At 41.3% G+C, this 20,125-nt stretch overlaps 2 protein-coding genes across 2 annotated transcripts; one reads left to right on the top strand and one right to left on the bottom strand.

The window, feature by feature from the left end:
- The first annotated feature begins 1,383 nt into the window (after positions 1 to 1,383).
- Positions 1,384 to 5,390, top strand: csrp3 (cysteine and glycine-rich protein 3 (cardiac LIM protein)). The gene is made up of 6 exons (XM_069705471.1): positions 1,384 to 1,421; positions 2,573 to 2,684; positions 3,650 to 3,821; positions 4,523 to 4,646; positions 4,845 to 4,938; positions 5,166 to 5,390. Exons 2-6 carry the CDS (start codon positions 2,573 to 2,575, stop codon positions 5,237 to 5,239), a joined length of 576 nt encoding a protein of 191 aa, XP_069561572.1. The 5' UTR covers positions 1,384 to 1,421; the 3' UTR covers positions 5,240 to 5,390.
- Positions 5,391 to 7,727: 2,337 nt separating this feature from the next.
- zdhhc13 (zinc finger DHHC-type palmitoyltransferase 13) lies at positions 7,728 to 19,366 on the bottom strand. Its single transcript, XM_069705437.1, is given in 18 exon segments — positions 7,728 to 8,387; positions 9,017 to 9,114; positions 10,425 to 10,582; positions 10,680 to 10,763; positions 11,244 to 11,337; positions 11,455 to 11,517; positions 11,606 to 11,730; positions 11,969 to 12,069; positions 12,187 to 12,301; positions 12,304 to 12,319; positions 12,922 to 13,047; positions 13,277 to 13,439; positions 13,808 to 13,872; positions 13,977 to 14,121; positions 14,278 to 14,355; positions 14,792 to 14,914; positions 16,588 to 16,799; positions 19,284 to 19,366. Coding segments are annotated over 18 exon segments (1,932 nt in total). The 5' UTR covers positions 19,311 to 19,366; the 3' UTR covers positions 7,728 to 8,248.
- Positions 19,367 to 20,125: the final 759 nt, after the last annotated feature.

Below are 20,125 nucleotides of genomic sequence, written 5' to 3'. Positions count from 1 at the left end.
TTGTTCTGCTTCACTTCTTACATGAATCGGTGAACAAATCTGAGATGTGGGTGGTGATTCAGAGGTCGGCGATCAAGCTGTTTTTACTCTGTGTGCTGAAATGGCATCAGTAAAGATGATGAAGAGTTCTGGCCTCCAACTGGCTCAACCAACCGTTCATTGTCCTGGTTTGCTATGCTGTTCTTTTCTCTCTCTGCTCTCCCTTCTGTCGGAGGTTTCTTCCTGTTTAAAGAGAGTTTTTCCTTCCTTCCGTTGGAGGTTTCTTCCTGTTTAAAGAGAGTTTTTCCTTCCTTCTGTCGGAGGTTTCTTCCTGTTTAAAGAGAGTTTTTCCTTCCTTCTGTCGGAGGTTTCTTCCTGTTTAAAGAGAGTTTTTCCTTCCTTCCGTTGGAGGTTTCTTCCTGTTTAAAGAGAGTTTTTCCTTCCTTCTGTCGGAGGTTTCTTCCTGTTTAAAGAGAGTTTTTCCTTCCTTCTGTCAGAGGTTTCTTCCTGTTTAAAGAGAGTTTTTCCTTCCTTCTGTCGGAGGTTTCTTCCTGTTTAAAGAGAGTTTTTCCTTCCTTCTGTCAGAGGTTTCTTCCTGTTTAAAGAGAGTTTTTCCTTCCTTCCGTTGGAGGTTTCTTCCTGTTTAAAGAGAGTTTTTCCTTCCTTCCGTTGGAGGTTTCTTCCTGTTTAAAGAGAGTTTTTCCTTCCTTCTGTCAGAGGTTTCTTCCTGTTTAAAGAGAGTTTTTCCTTCCTTCTGTCGGAGGTTTCTTCCTGTTTAAAGAGAGTTTTTCCTTCCTTCTGTCGGAGGTTTCTTCCTGTTTAAAGAGAGTTTTTCCTTCCTTCCGTCGGAGGTTTCTTCCTGTTTAAAGGGAGTTGTTTTTTTTCCCTCCGAGCTGCTCATGAATTGTTGGGTTCTTCTGTATGACGCTGCGAAGTCCTGTTTCAAGGACTTTACGATGTGAAGTGCCCTGAAATAACTTTGTGTTGTGATTTGGAGCTACAGAAATAAATTGAACTGAAAATCCTGTTGCCAAAACCTAAGATTTTGTCCCAGTGGTCGTAAAGATGTATTGTGCAGCTCCACCATGTGTTCACGTTCACGTGTGCAGCTGTTAATCACGTGCTTCTGAGTTCCCATCATTTGGGTGTATAATCCTGCAACATGCCGTGTGGATGCTTCCCAGCGTGCAGCTGTCACTCGGGGGTTTGGTGACAGTCACCGTTTCCTGAGTCCAGAACAAATGTTTTGAGAGGCTGATGTTCAGGGCCTCTCTCGGGCCGGTGGTGGGGGGTCAGAGGGCTCTGCTCCGTCACGGGTTATTTTTAGGAGGATGGTTCCATTGAGGCGTCACCGATGGACCGTGGTGAAGGACGGTATTTAAACCGACCGGGAGGATCCTGCTGCCACGTTAGGAGCCGAGCACACAAGGCCTGGATTCACGGTGAGGACCCGTTTCTTTTATAATCAAAACTTCCCGTTATGAACCGAGTTTGTATATCACCCCTCAGGGGGGGTAATGTAGCTCTATAATTATATTCATTTTTTAATCAGCAGACGTACATTTACTTCTTCAGACGTGCGTCTTTTTACGATGAACGTGATCGTCAGGAGTCCGATTTTTTTGGGGGGGGCTTCGTCTCAACAATATTCAGACGTCAGTGTTTGATGGAGAGGGTTTTTTCCTTTTGTCTGCCTGACGTCTCGGTAACGCCTCCGGTCCTGGAATATCACATGCCAGTCCTGTGAGGTGACGGGCGGCCTCTGACATCAGTCCAAACTGGAATGTCCGACAGAAGGGCCGGGTCGGCCTTTTAGCTTTTAGTAAAGCATATATGAGGCAGTAAAATCTGATCAGAACTGAGGAGGAAATCTGTGAAGGCGTTTGTTTCACTTAATGCAGGATTTTAACGTTTAAAAAAAGACCGACGAAGAATATGTGGAGCGTTTAAGACACTACGGTGGTTAGGTTTCAGGCAAGGATATTTGATATCTTTTTTTATATATATATATATTTATTGACCCTTTAATTTGATTATTTAATCATTTAGTTTTACTAGATTTGGCCACACCTTTGCCACAGCGATATGATTGTATCTAGAGTAATATTAGATAGCGCTTATTTAAAAATGTCAGATCAAACAGCAGAAAAAAGAAATCAGCCAAGCAGTTCCTGGATAAGGATTCCTGTCCGTAGTTCCTACATGATCAATAAATACATTATCAATGATATTAATTTTAAATAAATAGTTGAACTATTTCTCAGGTATCACCTGAAACAAAGAGTTTATCATTAGATTTATTTATTTTAAATGAATGTGCATCAGTTGAACTTTCAAAGTTAAAGTTGTGTTGCTTTGTGTCACTACAAATCAAATATCTTTAGAATCATCTGAGACGTCACACTGCACATAAAATGATGAATTAAGTGATCGTCAGCGCAAAGAATTGTTACTCTTCGGCCTCGACGCAAGAAATGTCCCTTTTGACATTTAACAGTCGATAATCAACGGATTGATTAAACCTCAGCGTCTGATTAGTTACAATTCAGCGGTTTTGATTTCGTTCCTGTTATTTCTTGTTTTTCCTCTAAAGATGCCGAACTGGGGCGGCGGTGCCGAGTGTGCCGCCTGTGAGAAGACGGTGTACCACGCGGAGGAGATCCAGTGCAACGGGAGGAGCTTCCATAAGACCTGCTTCATCTGCAGTGAGTCCGGTTCTTCTTCCTCCTCCTCCTCGCTCGACCAGCAGAATCCCACAGATCCGTTACAGAGAGCTGTTTATCAGTCCAGCCGTGTTTTCTGTTCCTCATTTACCGTCATGACGTCCATCTGCTTTTGTTGACACCTTTCCGTTCAGCTTTTGTGGGTTTGTTCCAGTTTTATTACTTCTTCCCCGACTTTCCTCCATTTGTCTTCTATTTTCTGTTTTTCTACTTTCTTCGTTGCTTTTTTTTTTTTTTTTTTTTGCTTTCTCACATGCTGATTCTTTCTTTATTGCCTCCTTCCTTTAATTTTCTTCTCTGGAACTTTTATAACTTCCTTCACACTTCCTACACTTCATTCTCGTCCGGCACAGAGACCTGGAAGTCTCCCTTTGTTTCGTTGCGACGTGTTCTTGTCGTCTCAATGTCTGCTCTTAATGCTTTTTTTTCAGGCATGTCTTAATGCTTCGACATCCCTGAAAACTTCCTCATTTTAATGTTTCTTTTGGGACTTGAATTTAAGTTGCATTGCAGCCAAAGATCTCCAAGGCCAGGCGGGAGCAATATGATCATCCAGACGCACAGACAGTGAACGCCTCATATAAGTTTACTCTCAAACACAAAGTCTCTGCAGCTGGTTGGACGTGTGAGTGCTGGATTGTTCCAGTGGGATCTCTGAAAGGCCTCGTGGATGATGATGATGATGATGATGATGATGATGGTGGTGATGATAACCTCATCCATCTGCTAAGTGTTCATCTTTTTTTACCCCTCACACTCCACCCTCTCGTCCTACAAATAGAAACACGAGACATCTGGCTGGTGTGTAATGCCCCCGTTGACTGATAAAAGCTGTCTGGGTGGGAGCTTTATTTAACCCCCGTTACACCAACATGACATTCTTCAGTCTGAACAAACTAAAAACTCAGCCTCGTGGCACTAAATAAAAAAAAATCTTTCTTTCCCAGTGAGCTGCAGAAAAGGGCTGGACAGCACCACGGTCGCAGCGCACGACTCAGAGATTTACTGCAAGTCCTGCTACGGCAAGAAGTACGGGCCGAAAGGCTACGGATACGGGCAAGGAGCCGGGGCGCTGAGCTCGGATCCGGCCGGACAGGATGCAGACCTGGAGCCTCAGGAGTATGTATCACTGTAGTAGTCAGTGTTTCATGACCTGGTCAAAGGGGAAACCCTTGGAGACAAAAAAAAATTAGATTTTCTAGATCCCAAAGAACCACTGTTTTAAAAAGGTTTAGTTAAATCCACAATCACATGCGCAGAGGAAAATCCGACACATCCATAAATATATAAACGATCTCAGCTCCATTAAAGGGTCGTTTCACCCAAATCACATGAGCTCGGAGAGCCGTCTACTGCATGTAGTTATGGGTTTTAGGAAGTTTGAAGATCACTGAAAAAATTGCTGCCGGACCCCTTTTTCATTAGACCGATTAATTCTTGGTGTTTTGGGTAAAATAAACCTTTAACTTAACACTTTTCACCGACTGCCCACCCTGAATCTGAAGGTTTCTTCCTCTTAAAAGAAAGATTTTCCTCCACATTGTTGTCATGTTTTTAGGAAGGAATTGTTGGATTTCTCTCCATATTATTACAAAGTCTTGACTTAAAGTGCCCCGAGATGATTTGTGACGTTTGGGTTTTTGGCACTGTGTAAATAAATTGGAACGAATTATTGGAAAATTAAAAACAGTTCATTTCACCTTTCCCACATTATGAGGTTCTTTTTTTTTTTTCTTCTTCTTCTTCCAACAAAGCTACAAGAACAAGTCTGTAACTTGAAAAGTGTGGTTTAAGTTTTTTTTTCCGTTTTTCTTTTCTAGACCTAAACCGCGACCGGCCGCTTCAAACTCCAATAAATTCTCCCAGAAGTTCGGGAGTTCGGACCGCTGCGCTCGCTGCTCCAAAGCCGTGTACGCGGCGGAGAAGGTGATGGGGGCGGGGAAGGTGAGCACGCGGGTTGTTTTTTTTTTTTTTTTTTCCTCTCGTCACGAACCGACCGAGACCTCCTTCGCTTTTTGTGCGGGGGTTCGACGGGATTTGACCTTTGACCTTTGACCTTTGACACGGTCTCCGTAGCGCGTCTTGTTACGCGGGCGAACTTTAGACTTTAAAGAGTTTTGTATCTCCGGCTTGATTTTTCAGCCGTGGCACAAAACCTGTTTCCGCTGCGCACTGTGTGGTAAGAGCCTGGAGTCGACCACAGTGACGGACAAGGACGGAGAAATATACTGCAAAGGTGTGCACGCACACACACGCACACACACACACACACACACACACGCACACACACACACACACACACACACACGCAGGTTTTAATACTTGTGAGGATCATTCTGCCTTCAATGCAATTCGCCGGCTACATTTCGACCACTAATATTGAAACACACACACACACACAGGTCATGAATTCATTCATGAATATCACTAATTCAGCGTCGTTTTCTACATTTTTCTCTTCAGTCTGCTACGCCAAAAACTTCGGCCCCAAAGGATTCGGTCTGGGCAACGCTGCCATGCTGGAGGAACGACAGTAAACACGTTTCCAACTCTAATTACACGGCGGGTATCTGAGCGGAGGCTCCATCACTGCGGATGATGCAACGCTGGGCATTAAAACGCCTCAGCAGCATTATTTTAACGTGTCTATTCTCTTGAAAAGTGTCCACAACACTTTTGATGCTTTGTGCAAAGTGCAAAATAAAACTTGTTTTGTTACTTTCAAATGTGAAAAAAAAAAAAATTTGCATGACGTTTCTATGAAAATAAAGGGAAAGAGAGCATCTAAACACCGCCTCGGGTTCATGTCTTTAACTTTGTTCTATCTTTCGTAACATACAGGTAAACAGCTGGTGTACTAATTCAACCCAGTGTAAAACGTGAGATAGCCACGCTTTGAGCTGTGTAGGCGCCTCGACAGCCCAAAGCGTGGCTATCTCACGTTTTACGGTGGTTGAGCGGGCGTGCCTATTTCACGCTTTGCCGTGTTACTGGGTTGTCTTATTAGAAAAGATCACTGATTTTAGATAATCCTTTTGTTTGTATTTAAAAAAAAAAAAAATCATAGTTTGGATTTTTACAACTGCAGGACAACTTGCACAACCCTGCTTAAAATAATTTCCTCCCCTTTTACTGTTGCTGTGTGCACGATTATAATCACCTCATCCTGTTAAAACTTAATTATTCATAGGTCTTATTTGCATACATAAAAAAAAATGCCACTAATTCAAGAAATCAGAGCAACAAGTGAATAACAGACGCATGGAGTTAATTGTCCCTGAACAATTATGTGTGCAGCCGTGCGGAGCGGGACGAGACGAGCTGTTTTTAAAAATCAAATTAAAAATTCCAGCCGTTATCTCAAACTATTAAATTAAGATGTTTCCCAAAAGCAGCTCTAAAACAGGAATCTGTTCACCGCATTATTCTAGTTAGCTATATGAAAATATGCAGACTTTCACAGTGGCTGCTTTAAAATGATTATTTGTTAATAAAAAAAAATTAAAAAAAAGTTTGGTTTTGCACTCATTGAATGTAACCCCTATTATTACAAATACAACAGGTTTGCTATAAATGTGGTGAAGCTCATTGTATTCAGGTTTTAATGAGATTTTAATCAGAAGAATATCAGTCAGGCTGATTCATTTCTGACAATGTATATGTATTGAGAGAATATGAAGATATATTTCAGCCAGTGCTGCTGTCAGTCTTCTTCTAACCCCTTTTTTTTTTTTGCTCACATGGGGATATTTAAAAAAAAAAAAATTGTTTTAATCTTTTTATAACCCAAATTGCAGCTGTCACAACCTCAAAAAGAGGTTCTCCAAAAAACACAAAAGAGCCAAGTTACAGCAAAAACAACCCTCCCTAACAAAACAACAGAAAGTTGATGAGCCGGCCAAAATGAACAAAAAGAAAAGAAAAGAGAAGCCACTCAGACCAACCCACAAAGGGCCGTCGGATCTGGTGTCTTCCCTCTAAACTTGAACCCTGAACCAGAACTAAACTCTGACAGGAAATAAAACCACGAAAAAAACAGGACTGCCGGACCCACCAGAAATAATAATAAAAAAAAAAAAAACACAAACTCTAAAACATTTAGTCAGAAAAGAAAGAAGCCGCTGCAGCGGCAGGAAGAGACAAACGAGTGAGCTCAACTTCCTGTTCCTCTTTTATTGGTTTCCAACGCAATCAGACCAAACCAGAAACACCTGAGGGGAGAAGACAATCAGCAGTCAAGCGTCGAGGACACGTCACAACCAGAAATGATGAGAGTGTGAACAGTCAGCTGGTCAGAAAGTACAAAGAAACACTCAAACAAAAGGTCCTTGTAGACCAGCTTCAAATCATCTGAATTTAATGGACGAATATTAAATAACATGTTTTTACACTAATAAATCAGATGAAATATTTAATGTGGATCACTCCCAGTGGGAATGAAATCTTTCCAAGTCTCTTTTTTTTTGCCACTAAATTAGCTCGTAGTTTTGGTTTAACGGCACGATATACGATCGCATTTGCCAAAAAAAAACCCGCGTGATATGGATGCTAATGTCGGCTCACGTCTGCTGGGCAGATATGTCTGTGCATTTTAAAGCAGATGCAAAACAAGTTGCGGAAAATACTAAAAAATAAATGTCAGTAAATTTGAAGCTGATCTCGCTTTTGTAACGTGTGGAAAAGAGCTGATGTAAAACGTGAAACTTAAGACGATTTGTAAGCGTGAAACTTGCACGCTTCGTAAGCGTGAAACTTACACGCTTTCAGGCTGTTAAAAGCCAGTACTTGTCTCACTGAAGAAAAAAAAAATATTATATATATAAATACATGAAACTACTTTTAAAAGCTTTTTTTATGACTTTCATTAATTCAAACTTGCACTTAACAGAATGAAAAGGGAGAATCTGTGATTAAAAAAAAAAAAAAAAAAACCTGATCCTTCATGTTGGTATCTTCTGATGTGTGGGTGTTTCTGTTATTTTGTCCACGGGGGGGGGGGGGGCCTCTGAATCCACACCAAGCCAGTTAAAAAGACAGGCACAACATTGCTTTATTGAAGTACTATAGTGGTCATTCGTTATTAAACAACATGCAACTTTTACAAAAAGTCATAAAACCAAAATGTTTTACACATACAAAGATTCTTTCCTTTTTTTTTTTTCTTTCTTTCCCAGAACAGATGATTAAAAAATAGGTTCATAAAAAACGGCACAAAAAAAACTTCAATTTAGGCCTTTTAGAGGTTCTCGTCCAAACTCAAACCTTTTTCATTTGTTATTGGTCAAGTATAAGGCAGCAGCAGTCTGTACAAAGAGCAAACCCGATGGAACAATTGTGTGGTTGTTTTGTTTTTTTAACGCGGCTTCTTCTTCACGAGGAGCCGACACGTAGAAAAATAAATAAAATACAATCTGTGCTTCTTTTTTTGTTGTTTTTGTTTTTGGTCCAGAACCACTGTAAGAGTCTGACCCTTGACCCTGAGCCCTGAGCGCGGGGGGGAGCGGTAGCGGTGGTGGCGGAAGGAGGGTGGGGATGGGGTGGGTGGGTCAGACCATGTCGGTGTGGCCGAACATGGTCTGGTCGCGGCCGGGCGGGAACTGCTGCGTCCAGTCGATGACGGCCGGTTTGAAGAGGCCGCAGCAACGCAGGTGGAAGAAGGACGCCAGGTTCCTGACCACGCCCAGACTGCAGAGAGACACACGGCGAGGGAACCAATCAGAGGAGGCGGTGCAGTCAGCTGATGCATCAGGGCCGCTAACACTTATTGTTATTATTATTATTATTGTTTGCCATTAAAAAATGATCACATATGTATTCTTGGGGTGGTTTTTTTTTCTTCTTTTTTTTCCCCGTGTGTGAATAAATAATATCAGCCTCCACATCATCCACATGATTTAAAGCCTGACTTTTTACATTTCCATAAAGATTAATATCCCATTGGGACACAGCGCGGTCGGCGATAAATCAGAGCTAATGCACAAAGAGACGTTCATTACTGCACAAGACCTTGACTTAAAAGCATAAAACTCCTCCAGCGTCTTAATCACAACACAGCTTTGAACTAAAGACATGAAATATTGATCTAAAATTGTTTACCAGCTGAAATTAAAGGACAGAATTATAGAGCTGCATCAAAAAGTGGAACACATTTTATTTTTTTTTCAAAGCGACTGTACAAAGGAGCTTGTGAAACCTCAACCTGTAACTCTGCATTTAGTTCTTATTTTCACTGGTAATAAATATGTTTTATTGTATTTTCTCTGCCACGATTTGGATGCCGCCGACAAGAAGTAAGACAGTAAAGAAGAACTGACTTGTACGGATTCTGTCTGAGGGAGGCGGTTTGTCGGAGTTTCCTCTGGTGGTGCGTCAGACTCATTCGCTCTGCCGAGGTCAGTCCGAGAAACGCGATCTGCTCCCACAAAACATCAAGAGCAGAAGATTACAAAACCACAAATAAGACGTATGCACTCGATAGGTTTGGCTCCTCCATCCTCTTCAACCACCGAACTCTAAAGCTTTTCAAACTAAATGAGCTTATTTCTATTTACTGATATAAAAAAAACAAAAAAACTAACAAACCTTGAATTTTTTTTTTCTGGTTTAACTCCCAGAAAAAGCAATTTGTGGAAATTGTTTTGATTATTAATGTAGTTTAAAGTTTTTACTTTTGTTTTGAGGACGATAGAAACAAGACAGAAAGAAAGAAAAACTGAAAAAAAAGAGACAGAAAGAAAGAAAAACAGAAAGAAAGAAAGAGAGAAAGAAAGACAAGAGGAAAGAAAGAGAGAAAGAAAGACAAGAAAGAAAGAAAGAGAGAGAAAGAAAGACAAGAAAGAAAGAAAGAAAGAAAGAGAGAAAGAAAGACAAGAAGGAAAGAAAGAGAGAAAGAAAGACAAGAAGGAAAGAAAGAGAGAAAGAAAGACAAGAGAGAAAGAAAGAAAAACAGAAAGAAAGAAAGAGAGAAAGAAAGACAAGAAAGAAAGAAAGAAAGAGAGAAAGAAAGACAAGAAGGAAAGAAAGAGAGAAAGAAAGACAAGAAGGAAAGAAAGAGAGAAAGAAAGACAAGAAGGAAAGAAAGAGAGAAAGAAAGACAAGAAAGAAAGAGAGAAAGAAAGAAAAACAGAAAGAAAGAAAGAGAGAAAGAAAGACAAGAAAGAAAGAAAGAGAGAAAGAAAGAAAAACAGAAAGAAAGAAAGAGAGAAAGAAAGACAAGAAAGAAAGAAAGAAAAACAGAACGAAAGAAAGAGAGAAAGAAAGACAGACAGATGGAAAAAAAGAAAGAAAGAAACAGAAAAAAAGAAAGAAAGACAGAAAGTAAGAGAGAGAGAAAGAAAGAAAGACAGACAGATGGAAAAAAGAGAGAAAGACAAAGACAGACAGAGAGACAAGAAAGAAAGAAAGAAAGAAAGAAAGAAAGAAAGAAAGAAAGAAGCAGAAAAAAAGACAGATGGAAAAAAGAAAGAAAGAAAGACAGAAAGACAGAAAGAAAGAAAGAAAGAAAGAAAGAAAGAAAGAAAGAAAGAAAGAAAGAAAGAAAGAAAGAAAGAAAGAAAGAAAGAAAGAAAGAAAGAAAAGACGGAAAGAAAGAAAGAAAGAAAGAAAGAAAGAAAGAAAGAAAGAAAGAAAGAAAGAAAGAAAGAAAGAAAGAAAGAAAAAGATGGAAAAAAATAAATAAAGACGGAAAGACAGAAAGAGAGAAAGAGAGAAAGTGAGTGTGACCTGGTAGAGCTGCAGCAGCAGGACGAGTCCTGACCAGCATGTGTGGTAGAAGGCCAGCAGGAAGATGCAGATCAGCCAGGGGGAGCAGCTGACCAGCGTTGCCATGACGCCCCACAGACCCTGGTCCTGGTAGCGCAGCGCGCAGTGAGTCGTCCAGTCTGAAACACAAAATGCACAGCAGCCACGTGCCCCCGGCGCTAACCAGCCACAAAATGTCTCGGTCACCGCGGTAACGCCGGCGGACGGCTCACTCACACACGAGACAGCCGTAGAACATCCAGGCGCCCATCAGCACGAGGGAGAACAGGAAGAGGACGAAGTAGTGGTGGTTCCTCGCACCTGCACAACCAACGTGGTGGACGACAGATCAGATTCCACATACTCAAAGTCAAAATATATAATATATATAATTTATATATAATAACAAGAGTTATTGTCCGTGTTCAGAAGAAAAACATTATTTTCATAAAGATTTTGAGTATTTTCTTGCTGCTTTACAGCATCGCTTAAGCCTTAATTTTAGTTCAAAAATAATATTCAACTTCCTTCAGATTTTACGTTTATGTTGTCTAAATTTTCTAAACATTTATTTATGTAAAAAAAAAAAAAGAAAAAAGAAGTACTTCTCTTAATCGACTAGAAAAGATCCTTTCATGAGTTCACCAAAACGTTTTCAGTCTCTCGGACGTTCGGCAGAATATTTTCGAAAAAACTGCGTTTATCAACGGATTTTTTTTTTTTTTAAGTTACAAATTTGTGAATATTATCCCCTTTTTTAAAAAATTAAAATCACTTGTTACTGTTGCTACTGTGTCGTACCGATGCAGCCGTTGGTCCACATCGAGTGGTGGTCCTGCTTCGCCACGCAGGCGTCACAGCTGAAGCAGTGATTGGCTCTCATTGGTTTCTTTATCTGTGAAAAAACAGTAAAACAATATTTAACAGTAGAAGTAGTTATCATGTTCGTGTGTGATATAATGGCACAAAAAAAAAAAAAAAAAAAGAGAAAAGAAATGGCGGGTTTTCTCACCATACAAGAGGTGCAGAATATTCTGGGGTCCAGACAGCCGGCTTCAGCCAACACCAACACATTCTGACAAACAACAAACAAAAACAAAAAAATATCGAGTCGGGCCTGAAAACGTTTTCCGCGGGAGATCATTTTTGTGACTCATTCCCACCATCTTCTTCTCCTCTTCGGTGGCTTTGACGAAGCCCGGGTCGGTCCTGCAGGCGCGGAGGTAGTTGTAGAGCAGAGCGGTGATGTTCAGGGTGAACAGGACCTGAACCGTGGCGCTGGGTCCATGTGGGGGCTCGAAGTTAAGAAAACGCTTCGGTTCATTATCAGTAAAAAACAAAAAACAAAAAACGATCAAACTGAAGGGGAACTCCAGAGTTTACCGGCTTCGCTGCAATACCGCAGACGGCCACTAGAAGTCGGCCCCAGAAGGCCTCCGACTCCATAGACTGCCATTCGACTTCTTTCAGAAAATACAAAGTCAATCTATTTGTTTAGGTGTTGTTTCCTTCTCAGAAAAGGATATCTGGCAGGAACCAGAGGAACCAGGTGACGACCATCCAGAAGACCGACGCCATGAGAGCCGTCGCCGGCACGAGAGACTGAAAGGCCGGACCGGGCAGGTTCCTGTCGGACGCAAAACGATTTTAGATGAAATCGCTGAACAACCGGGACGGAGTGCTTTTCATATTTTAAATCAGCTCAGCGGACGCGGTGTCCTCGGGTGTCCTCGGGTGTCCTCACCTGGAGGCCAGATTGATCAGGCCGATCACGCAGCACAACAGGATCGCTTTCAGCAACCAGGACTCGGAGTTCATGTCGACGATCGCGCCGACGCTTCCGAGGAAGGCGGTGCAGAGAGAAACTGGAGGAACACCTGAGGAAGATAAATAAATAAATAAATAAAAAACAAGAAGTTTATGGAGATTTATGTGGATTATTCTTCATGTGCGTCTGGGAATGTTTCAAATCTGTCGTGTGTATGTGTGTGTGTGTGTGTGTGTGTGTGTGTGTGTGTGTGTGTGTGTGTGTGTGTGTGTATGTGAGGGTGTGTGTGTATGTGAGAGAGAGAGAGAGAGTGTGTGTGTGTGTGTGTGTGTATGTGAGGGTGTGTGTGTATGTGGGAGAGAGAGAGAGAGAGAGAGAGAGTGTGTGTGTGTATATGAGTGTGTGTGTGTGTGTGTGTGAGATAGTTGAGTGTGAGAGTGTGTGTATGTGAGAGTGTGTGTGTGTGTGTGAGTGTGTGTGTGTGTGTGTGTGTGTGTGTGTGTGTGAGATAGTGAGTGAGTGAGTGAGAGAGAGAGAGAGAGAGAGATTGTGTGTGTGTGTGTGTGTGTGTGTGTGTGTGTGAGATAGTGAGTGAGTGAGAGAGAGAGAGAGAGATTGTGTGTGTGTGTGTGTGTGTGTGTGTGTGTGTGTGTGTGTGTGTGTGTGTGTGTGTGTGTGTGTGTGTGTGTGTGTGTGTGTTCTTCAGTGTACCCTGTATCTGTTGACGATCCTCAGGCAGCGTGAGTTGGAGCGAATCCTCTCCTGCTTGACTTGGTTGAGCATGTGGACGAGCAGCGGGCTGTTCACCTGGTGGGCCACGTCGATGGGCGTGTGACCCTGAAGAAGAAGCCATTTAAAACAACAACAACAACAACAACACAGCGTGAGGATGTGCATCATCATCATTGCACCAGCAGCGTGTTTTCCTGTTCACCCTGCGGGTGACCGAACACGCTGAGCTGCTCCGTTTGTCAGATGTGCTGCGGACAAACAAATAAACCGAGGCAAAAAAAAGCGCGTGACGGATTCACGGCAGATGTTTTTGTTTGTTATTTGCGTGGCTCACGTTGACGTTCTCGGCGTCCACGCTGGCGCCGGCGTTCAGCAGGATGCCGGCGGCGTCGACGTTTCCTGCCAGCACGGCGCAGTGCAGCGGCGTGTTCCTGTTCACTTTGTCCACGCCGCTCACCGACGCGTTGTTCTTGATCAGGAAGTTCGTGGGCTCGGGTCTGAGACGGGACAACAACAACAACAACAACAAAAGGACTTTACTTTAGAGAATCTTTTTATCTCAAACTAAAGCTGTAATCAGCGGGGGGGGGGGTCCCCATCTGAGGAACTGATTACTGCTAATTTAGACATTTTGTTTTTATAATAAATACCCCACATCATTAAAAAAAAAAAAAAAAGCCGTGTCAGCTTTTTTTTTTTTTTTTTTTAGACATATCATGAAAATTACAAGTTACTAACTTTAACTTTGTCATTTTCTTTATGAATAAAAATAAGAAATCCAAAGTTATGTCCGAGGAAAAGCAAAACGATGATAAACCGCTGCTTATTAATACGCTACGACGTCAAACAGGAGCGAGCCGCTTACCCAATAATCTTCTGGGCTGCTAACATGAGTGGCGTCTGTCCGTTGCAGTCGGGCCCGTCTACTTCCTGGAGGACAAAGGAAATATAAAGAAAAAGACCCTGAAGCGCAAGGACAGAAAGACCATCAAAACGAATGCAGGTGTTCCAGGTGAGAGAGGGCGGAGTCTCACCTGTCCTTTGGCCATCAGGTAAGCCGCGACGGCCATGTGTTGGAAGAGGATGGCGAGGTGGAGGGCGCGGTAACCCTCTCCGTCGGCGACGGACGGGTCGGCGCCGTACCTCATCAGCTGGATCACCATGGGGAGGTGGCCCTGCCTGAAGAGGGATAAAGAAAACAAAACAAAACATTTAAAAGGTAGCGAGAAGTAAGAAGTCGAAAGTTAACAGTTGTGAAATAGTGAAGTGGTTCAGCTTTAACTCCTTCCAGAGTCTCCAATCAAAATAAAACAACCATCAAATGTGCTCGGTCACCTTATCGCCCAGTGAAGAGGAGTCGAGTTGAGGTCTCCTCCGAGCTGATCAACGATCGCCCCTTTAGCGATGAAATACCTGAGAGACAAACCAGGAAACCGGCGTCAGGACGTTTGGAGGTTGTTTTTTTTGCGCGGTCGTCTCCAATTTTTCGGGGGTGAAAACGTCAAAAACTCAAATAATCTGACGCTGGAAATGAAAATAGATGAAGCCCGACCGACTTTGTTTTCAACACCGGAGTCTCATTTGAACTTGAAAACGGCCCATATCGTTTTACAAAATCAAATTAAAACTTGAATGTGTTTTTTTTCTACCGCAGCCTTTAATTCATTTCATACCCTGGGAGAGAGTGAAGAGAAGTGGATTCCTTCCTCCCCAAAAAAATAAAAAAATAAAATACTGACTGAAAGGAGAGACCACGTCTGCTGTGTGTGTGTTTTTTTTTTGGATGTACATGCGGTGGGTTATCAGCAAGTGTCTCTCCGGGTCGGTGAAGGTGTCTGAGGTTTCGTACTTGATCAGCTCCGAGCGGTTGTTGATGGCCGCCCAGTGCAGCAGGGTGACGTTCTCTTTGTCCGGCTGCCTGACGTCGTGTCCCGCTTCCACCAGCTCCTTACAGCGCTCCAGGATCCCGAACCTGAAAGAACCAAAAAATTAAAAAAAATAAAATAAAAATGCACACTCAGCGATCACATGGAACTACCAGACCGACGCTTTAAGCAGCACCGATGTAAAAAAAATAAATAAAAATAAAGACAATTTATTGTGTTGAGGTCGAGAAGCAGCTTTCTTTATTGAGAGTTTCAGACTGTGAGTAACTCGTAGAGGAGGTTTCCGCCCGGCGGGACGACTCGACAAACTTGGAGCAGCTCTTTACGATTATTCGCTCGCATTACGAGAGGATCGACCTTCACTCTGCTGCGCCTTCGACTCGCCGATCGACACTCCTCTCAACTCTGAACTGAGCTTCCTTTCTAACTAGATTATTGCTGAAGAACAAGAAAAACACTAAAGTAGTGAATCATCAACCTCTGGCTGCTAATTAAACACAGACATCTCAAAGTGTCCTTCAGTTTGGTTGCGAAACTCCAGTTTTGCAAAACAGATCAAATCTGCTGATTATGAGGAAAAAAGGTGTGAAGTCATGTTTTATAGTTTAAATAAATTGCAATGTTATTTCTTCATTGTAAATATGGAACAAGCCTCAAGATGAAGATAAACAAAAATCTATAAATTTAAAAAAAAAAAAAAAACAGTGACAAAACATTTTGCAGACATTTTAAAGCGCAATTTTTTTCTGATCTGATTTGACACAAAAAAACATCAATAAAAATAGATATTTTTTTTTTTTTTTTTAGATTTGTTTTAAATCTGATGCTTTTTAAATCGCTGCGTTGTTTAAGATGCAGCACGACTTACGCCGGCTTTTTTCTTGCAACGTGAAGCCGTTTAAAAAGAAAACAAAAATGTATTCGGCTGCGTCTGAATTATGTCTTAAAGGGACATTAAAGTTTTTACATGTTTTGGAGTTTAAAGTCAAACAAACTATTTGATCCCGACAAGACGAAAGATTTACAGGTTCACTGCAACCTTACAAATACAGTGAGTGTGACTCAGCGTAGTTTGGTTGCATCATAAATAATGATTATTTTATAGATCAGAAAGAGGCTGTAGTGTTATTAGGTATATTAAACATAAAAATAAAGAAAACAATTTATTGAAACTTGACTTTTATAATCCGCTTTATAATTCCCTATCCAGGATTTCTTGCTGTGTTCTCCAAAATTCAATTTATATGTAATCCAGAACTGTTTTATTGCTCAAACCGGTCAAAGCCAGACAGAAAACAACGAATGATCCCCGTGATTATTTATTAACGCCGACGTGACATTTATATCAATGCTTCCCAGCTGTATACATCTTAGTAATAATCAGTTAACGTGATGTGAACACGTGTATGGATTACTGAGCGAGCCTTATGAAGCCCCTCGTGACCCTTTGAACCTCTAATAGTTGTTTTCAGTCTCGGGGTCCTTTAACTTCTTATTCCCATTTTCTCCTAATAGACAATTAGCAAGCAAAAAAAATAAAATAAATAAATAAACTTAAATTTGAAGATGTTTTTCTAAAGCCTGAATTTAACGCTTTTTCACACCTGTCATCATGAGTTTCTTAAAAGTTTGAAACTTCCCACACGAGAAAGAAACAACCTTGCATTTTGTTTATTATCTCTAATTTACTTTCTCTGACAAATTGCATGGCATGGAAAACGGAGACGCTGACTAGGCGTCCGATGCCCCGCCCACTCACTGTGTTGCCTTGACGATGTCCCAGCTGCTGCTGTCGTCCATGTGCGAGCGCTTCTTCGGCTGCTGGCTGATGTCCATCGTCTGGTCGCCGCTTTTGCAGAACTGGCCGTAGAAAGCCGGCGCGAAGGGGGGCGCCGCCCCCCCGCCGAACGCCGCCGCCCTCGGCCCGTGGCTGTGGGAGTGGCCCGGGTGGCCGTGGTGGCAGCCGGGACCCTGAAACGCACCAAGCGGAGACTTCAAACTGACATCTCACTGTATAATCAATTCAATTTTAGTTATATAGCGCCAAATCACAACGCAGGTTATTTCATGGCACTTAAACACATTAACGTCCTTACAGCAGAACTTTACAACGTTATAGAGAAAACCAACAATTCAACAATTCCCACATAAGGTAGGAGGAATAAAACTCGTCTTTAAGGGAGAAAAACCTCCGAGAGAAGGAAGGAAAAACTCTCTTTTAACAGGAAATAACCTCCAACAGAGGAAGTAAAAACTCCCTTTAAACAGGAAGAAACCTCCGACAGAAGGAAGGAAAAACTCCCTTTTAACAGGAAGTAACCTCGAATAGAAGGAAGGAAAAACCCTCTTTAAACAGGAAGAAACCTCCGACAGAAGGAAGGAAAAACTCCCTTTTAACAGGAAGTAACCTCCAATAGAAGGAAGGAAAAACCCTCTTTAAACAGGAAGAAACTTCCAACAGAAGGAAGGAAAAACCCTCTTTAAACAGGAAGAAACCTCCAACAGAAGGAAGGAAAAACTCTCTTTAAACAGGAAGAAACCTCCAATAGAAGGAAGGAAAAACTCTCTTTTAACAGGAAGAAACCTCCAATAGAAGGAAGGAAAAACTCTCTTTTAACAGGAAGAAACCTCCAACAGAAGGAAGGAAAAACTCTCTTTTAACAGGAAGAAACCTCCAACAGAAGGAAGGAAAAACTCTCTTTAAACAGGAAGAAACCTCCAATAGAAGGAAAGAAAAACTCTCTTTAAACAGGAAGAAACCTCCAACAGAAGGAAGAAAAAACTCTCTTTTAACAGGAAGAAACCTCCAACAGAAGCAGGCTCAGAGGTGGGCGGAGCCTCTGCCTCGACCAGTTGGTGGTGAGGGGAGAGCAGAGAGAGAAAAAGGAGAGCATAGAAAAATAGTGAAAAATAGTGAAAGTTGAATGTTTTGGATTTCTGGACTGCAGATTGGGAGAAAAAAAAAAAAAGATAAGCACAATAATCCATAAAAACACTGATATACAGAATTCAGTAACTTCTGTCCGCTCCTGAGAAGCCGGTTGGGTGACTTCGACAAACATTTCATGTTTTTTTTTTTTGATGGATCCGCTGGATGTTTTTGTCAGTCGAGCTTTACAATTGGATGTTAATGCTCATACGGGAGATAAAATGGGCCTCTGGGCACGAGAAGTTAAAACCATTAGAGGTTCAAAGGGTCTCGAGGGGCTTCGTAAGGCTCGCTCAGGTGTTCACATCACGTTAACTGGTTATTACTAAGACGTACACAGCTGGGAAGTATTGATATAAATGTCACGTCGGCGTTAATAAATAATCACAGTAAGGTTGCAGTGAACCTGTAAATCTTTCGTCTCACAGTTTGCGTCGGGATCAAATAGTTTGTTTGGACTTTAAACTCCAAAACATGTAGAAACTTCAAACTAAATGAATTTTAAAACTTTAAATCGTTTTCTTTTAAACTGCTTTACTTTGCAAGAAAAGAGTCGTGTGCTGCATTTTAAACAACGCTGCGATTTAAAAAAAAAAACAACAACAAAAAAGCATCAGATTTAAAACAAAACTCTTTTTGTTTTTTTTCTATTTTTCTTGATTTTTATTTTTTGTTTTTGTTTAAAGAAATCAGAAAAAAAAATGAAATTTACAATTTCTGCAAATGTTTATTTGTTATTTTTTGGGGGGGTTTATTTTCGTCTCGAAGGCTTGTTCAGTGTTTTCATGAAGAAAAACACAAAAAATGTATTTAAACTATAAAACATGACTTCACACCTTGTTTCCTCATCAAATCAGCTGATTTGATGTGTTTTATAAAACTGGAGTTTCACAACAGATTTAAAACAAAAATACAGATTTTACAGCGTTTTTTACAAAAAAAAATAATTAATGTTTATGTCAAATCAAACCAGAAAATAAATAAATAAATAAATAAATAAAAAATGACAAGACGGCTCGATTGACCAACATATGTCGTGTGATGTAATGTTTACACGAACACGTGGATTTGGATGAACACGCATGCAGCTCCGACGGGAGGATTATAACAACGAGGAAGAGGTCTCGGCTGTCAATCAATCAACCCATCCATCCGTCCGTCCGTCCGTCAATCAATCATCATCACGTCAACCGGAACCTCCGCTGCTTTTTGACGGACTTCAGCTCGAACGTGGCCGCTGAAGGTTGAGCGGAGGAGGCGGTCGGCTCCGGTGCTTCCGGTTCGAGGGCGTCTCGGTGACAGAACCAGAACCGAGCTCGGTGACAGTTTGAAATTGTCGCCGTGGTTATTCCGGTAAGCTAGCTAGTTAATGCTACTACCACCCTCCTCCTCCGCCCTCCTCCGCCCTCCTCCACCTCCTTCTCCACCCGTGCCGAGAAGGAAAAATAACGTCGGAACAAAAGTCCCTCAACCGACCGAGTTAAAGCACCGGGAAAGCCAACTAACGCGTGATAAAAGCGACTTACGTTGCCGTCTTCGTCCCAGTCCATCATGTTGTGGAGAAGCGAAAGGAAAGTTCACCGCTGCTGCACACAGGCGGCGAGTCAACGGACCACTTCCGCTCGCTCGATCTTTCAAAGTAAAAGTGGAGTTTAATTTTTATTTTTTAATTTTTATTTTTTAAATGCCGCCCAACATCACAAATGAAACTCTTCTTCAGTCCTAACAGCGTACAACCACCCCTCAATTCAGACAAGAAGAAAAACAACTTTCAATAAGGGGAAAAATGGGTACACCATCTTTTATTTTTTCATCCCTAATTGTATTTATTTGTTTTGTATACTGTATATAGTTTTTCCAAGTGTTAAGTCTTATCTATCTATCTATCTATCTATCTATCTATCTATCTATCTATCTATCTATCTGTCTGTCTGTCTGTCTGTCTGTCTGTCTGTCTGTCTGTCTATCTATCTATCTATCTATCTATCTATCTATCTATCTATCTATCTATCTATCTATCTATCTATCTATTATTATATCTATCTATCTATCTATCTATCTATCTATCTATCTATCTATCTATCTATCTATCTATCTATTATTATCTATCTATCTATCTATCTATCTATCTGTCTGTCTGTCTGTCTGTCTGTCTGTCTGTCTGTCTGTCTGTCTGTCTGTCTGTCTGTCTGTCTGTCTGTCTGTCTGTCTGTCTGTCTGTCTGTCTATCTATCTATCTATCTATCTATCTATCTATCTATCTATCTATCTGTCTGTCTGTCTGTCTGTCTATCTATCTATCTATCTATCTATCTATCTATCTATCTATCTATCTATCTATCTATCTATTATTCTATCTATCTATCTA

Source organism: Brachyistius frenatus, unplaced genomic scaffold (genome assembly GCF_029030835.1).
Source record: "Brachyistius frenatus isolate BFR_SWC_R1_liver_20210118 unplaced genomic scaffold, ASM2903083v1 Contig_56, whole genome shotgun sequence".
Classification (NCBI taxonomy): Eukaryota; Metazoa; Chordata; class Actinopteri; family Embiotocidae; genus Brachyistius; species Brachyistius frenatus.
This window is presented reverse-complemented; position numbering and strand designations above follow the sequence as displayed.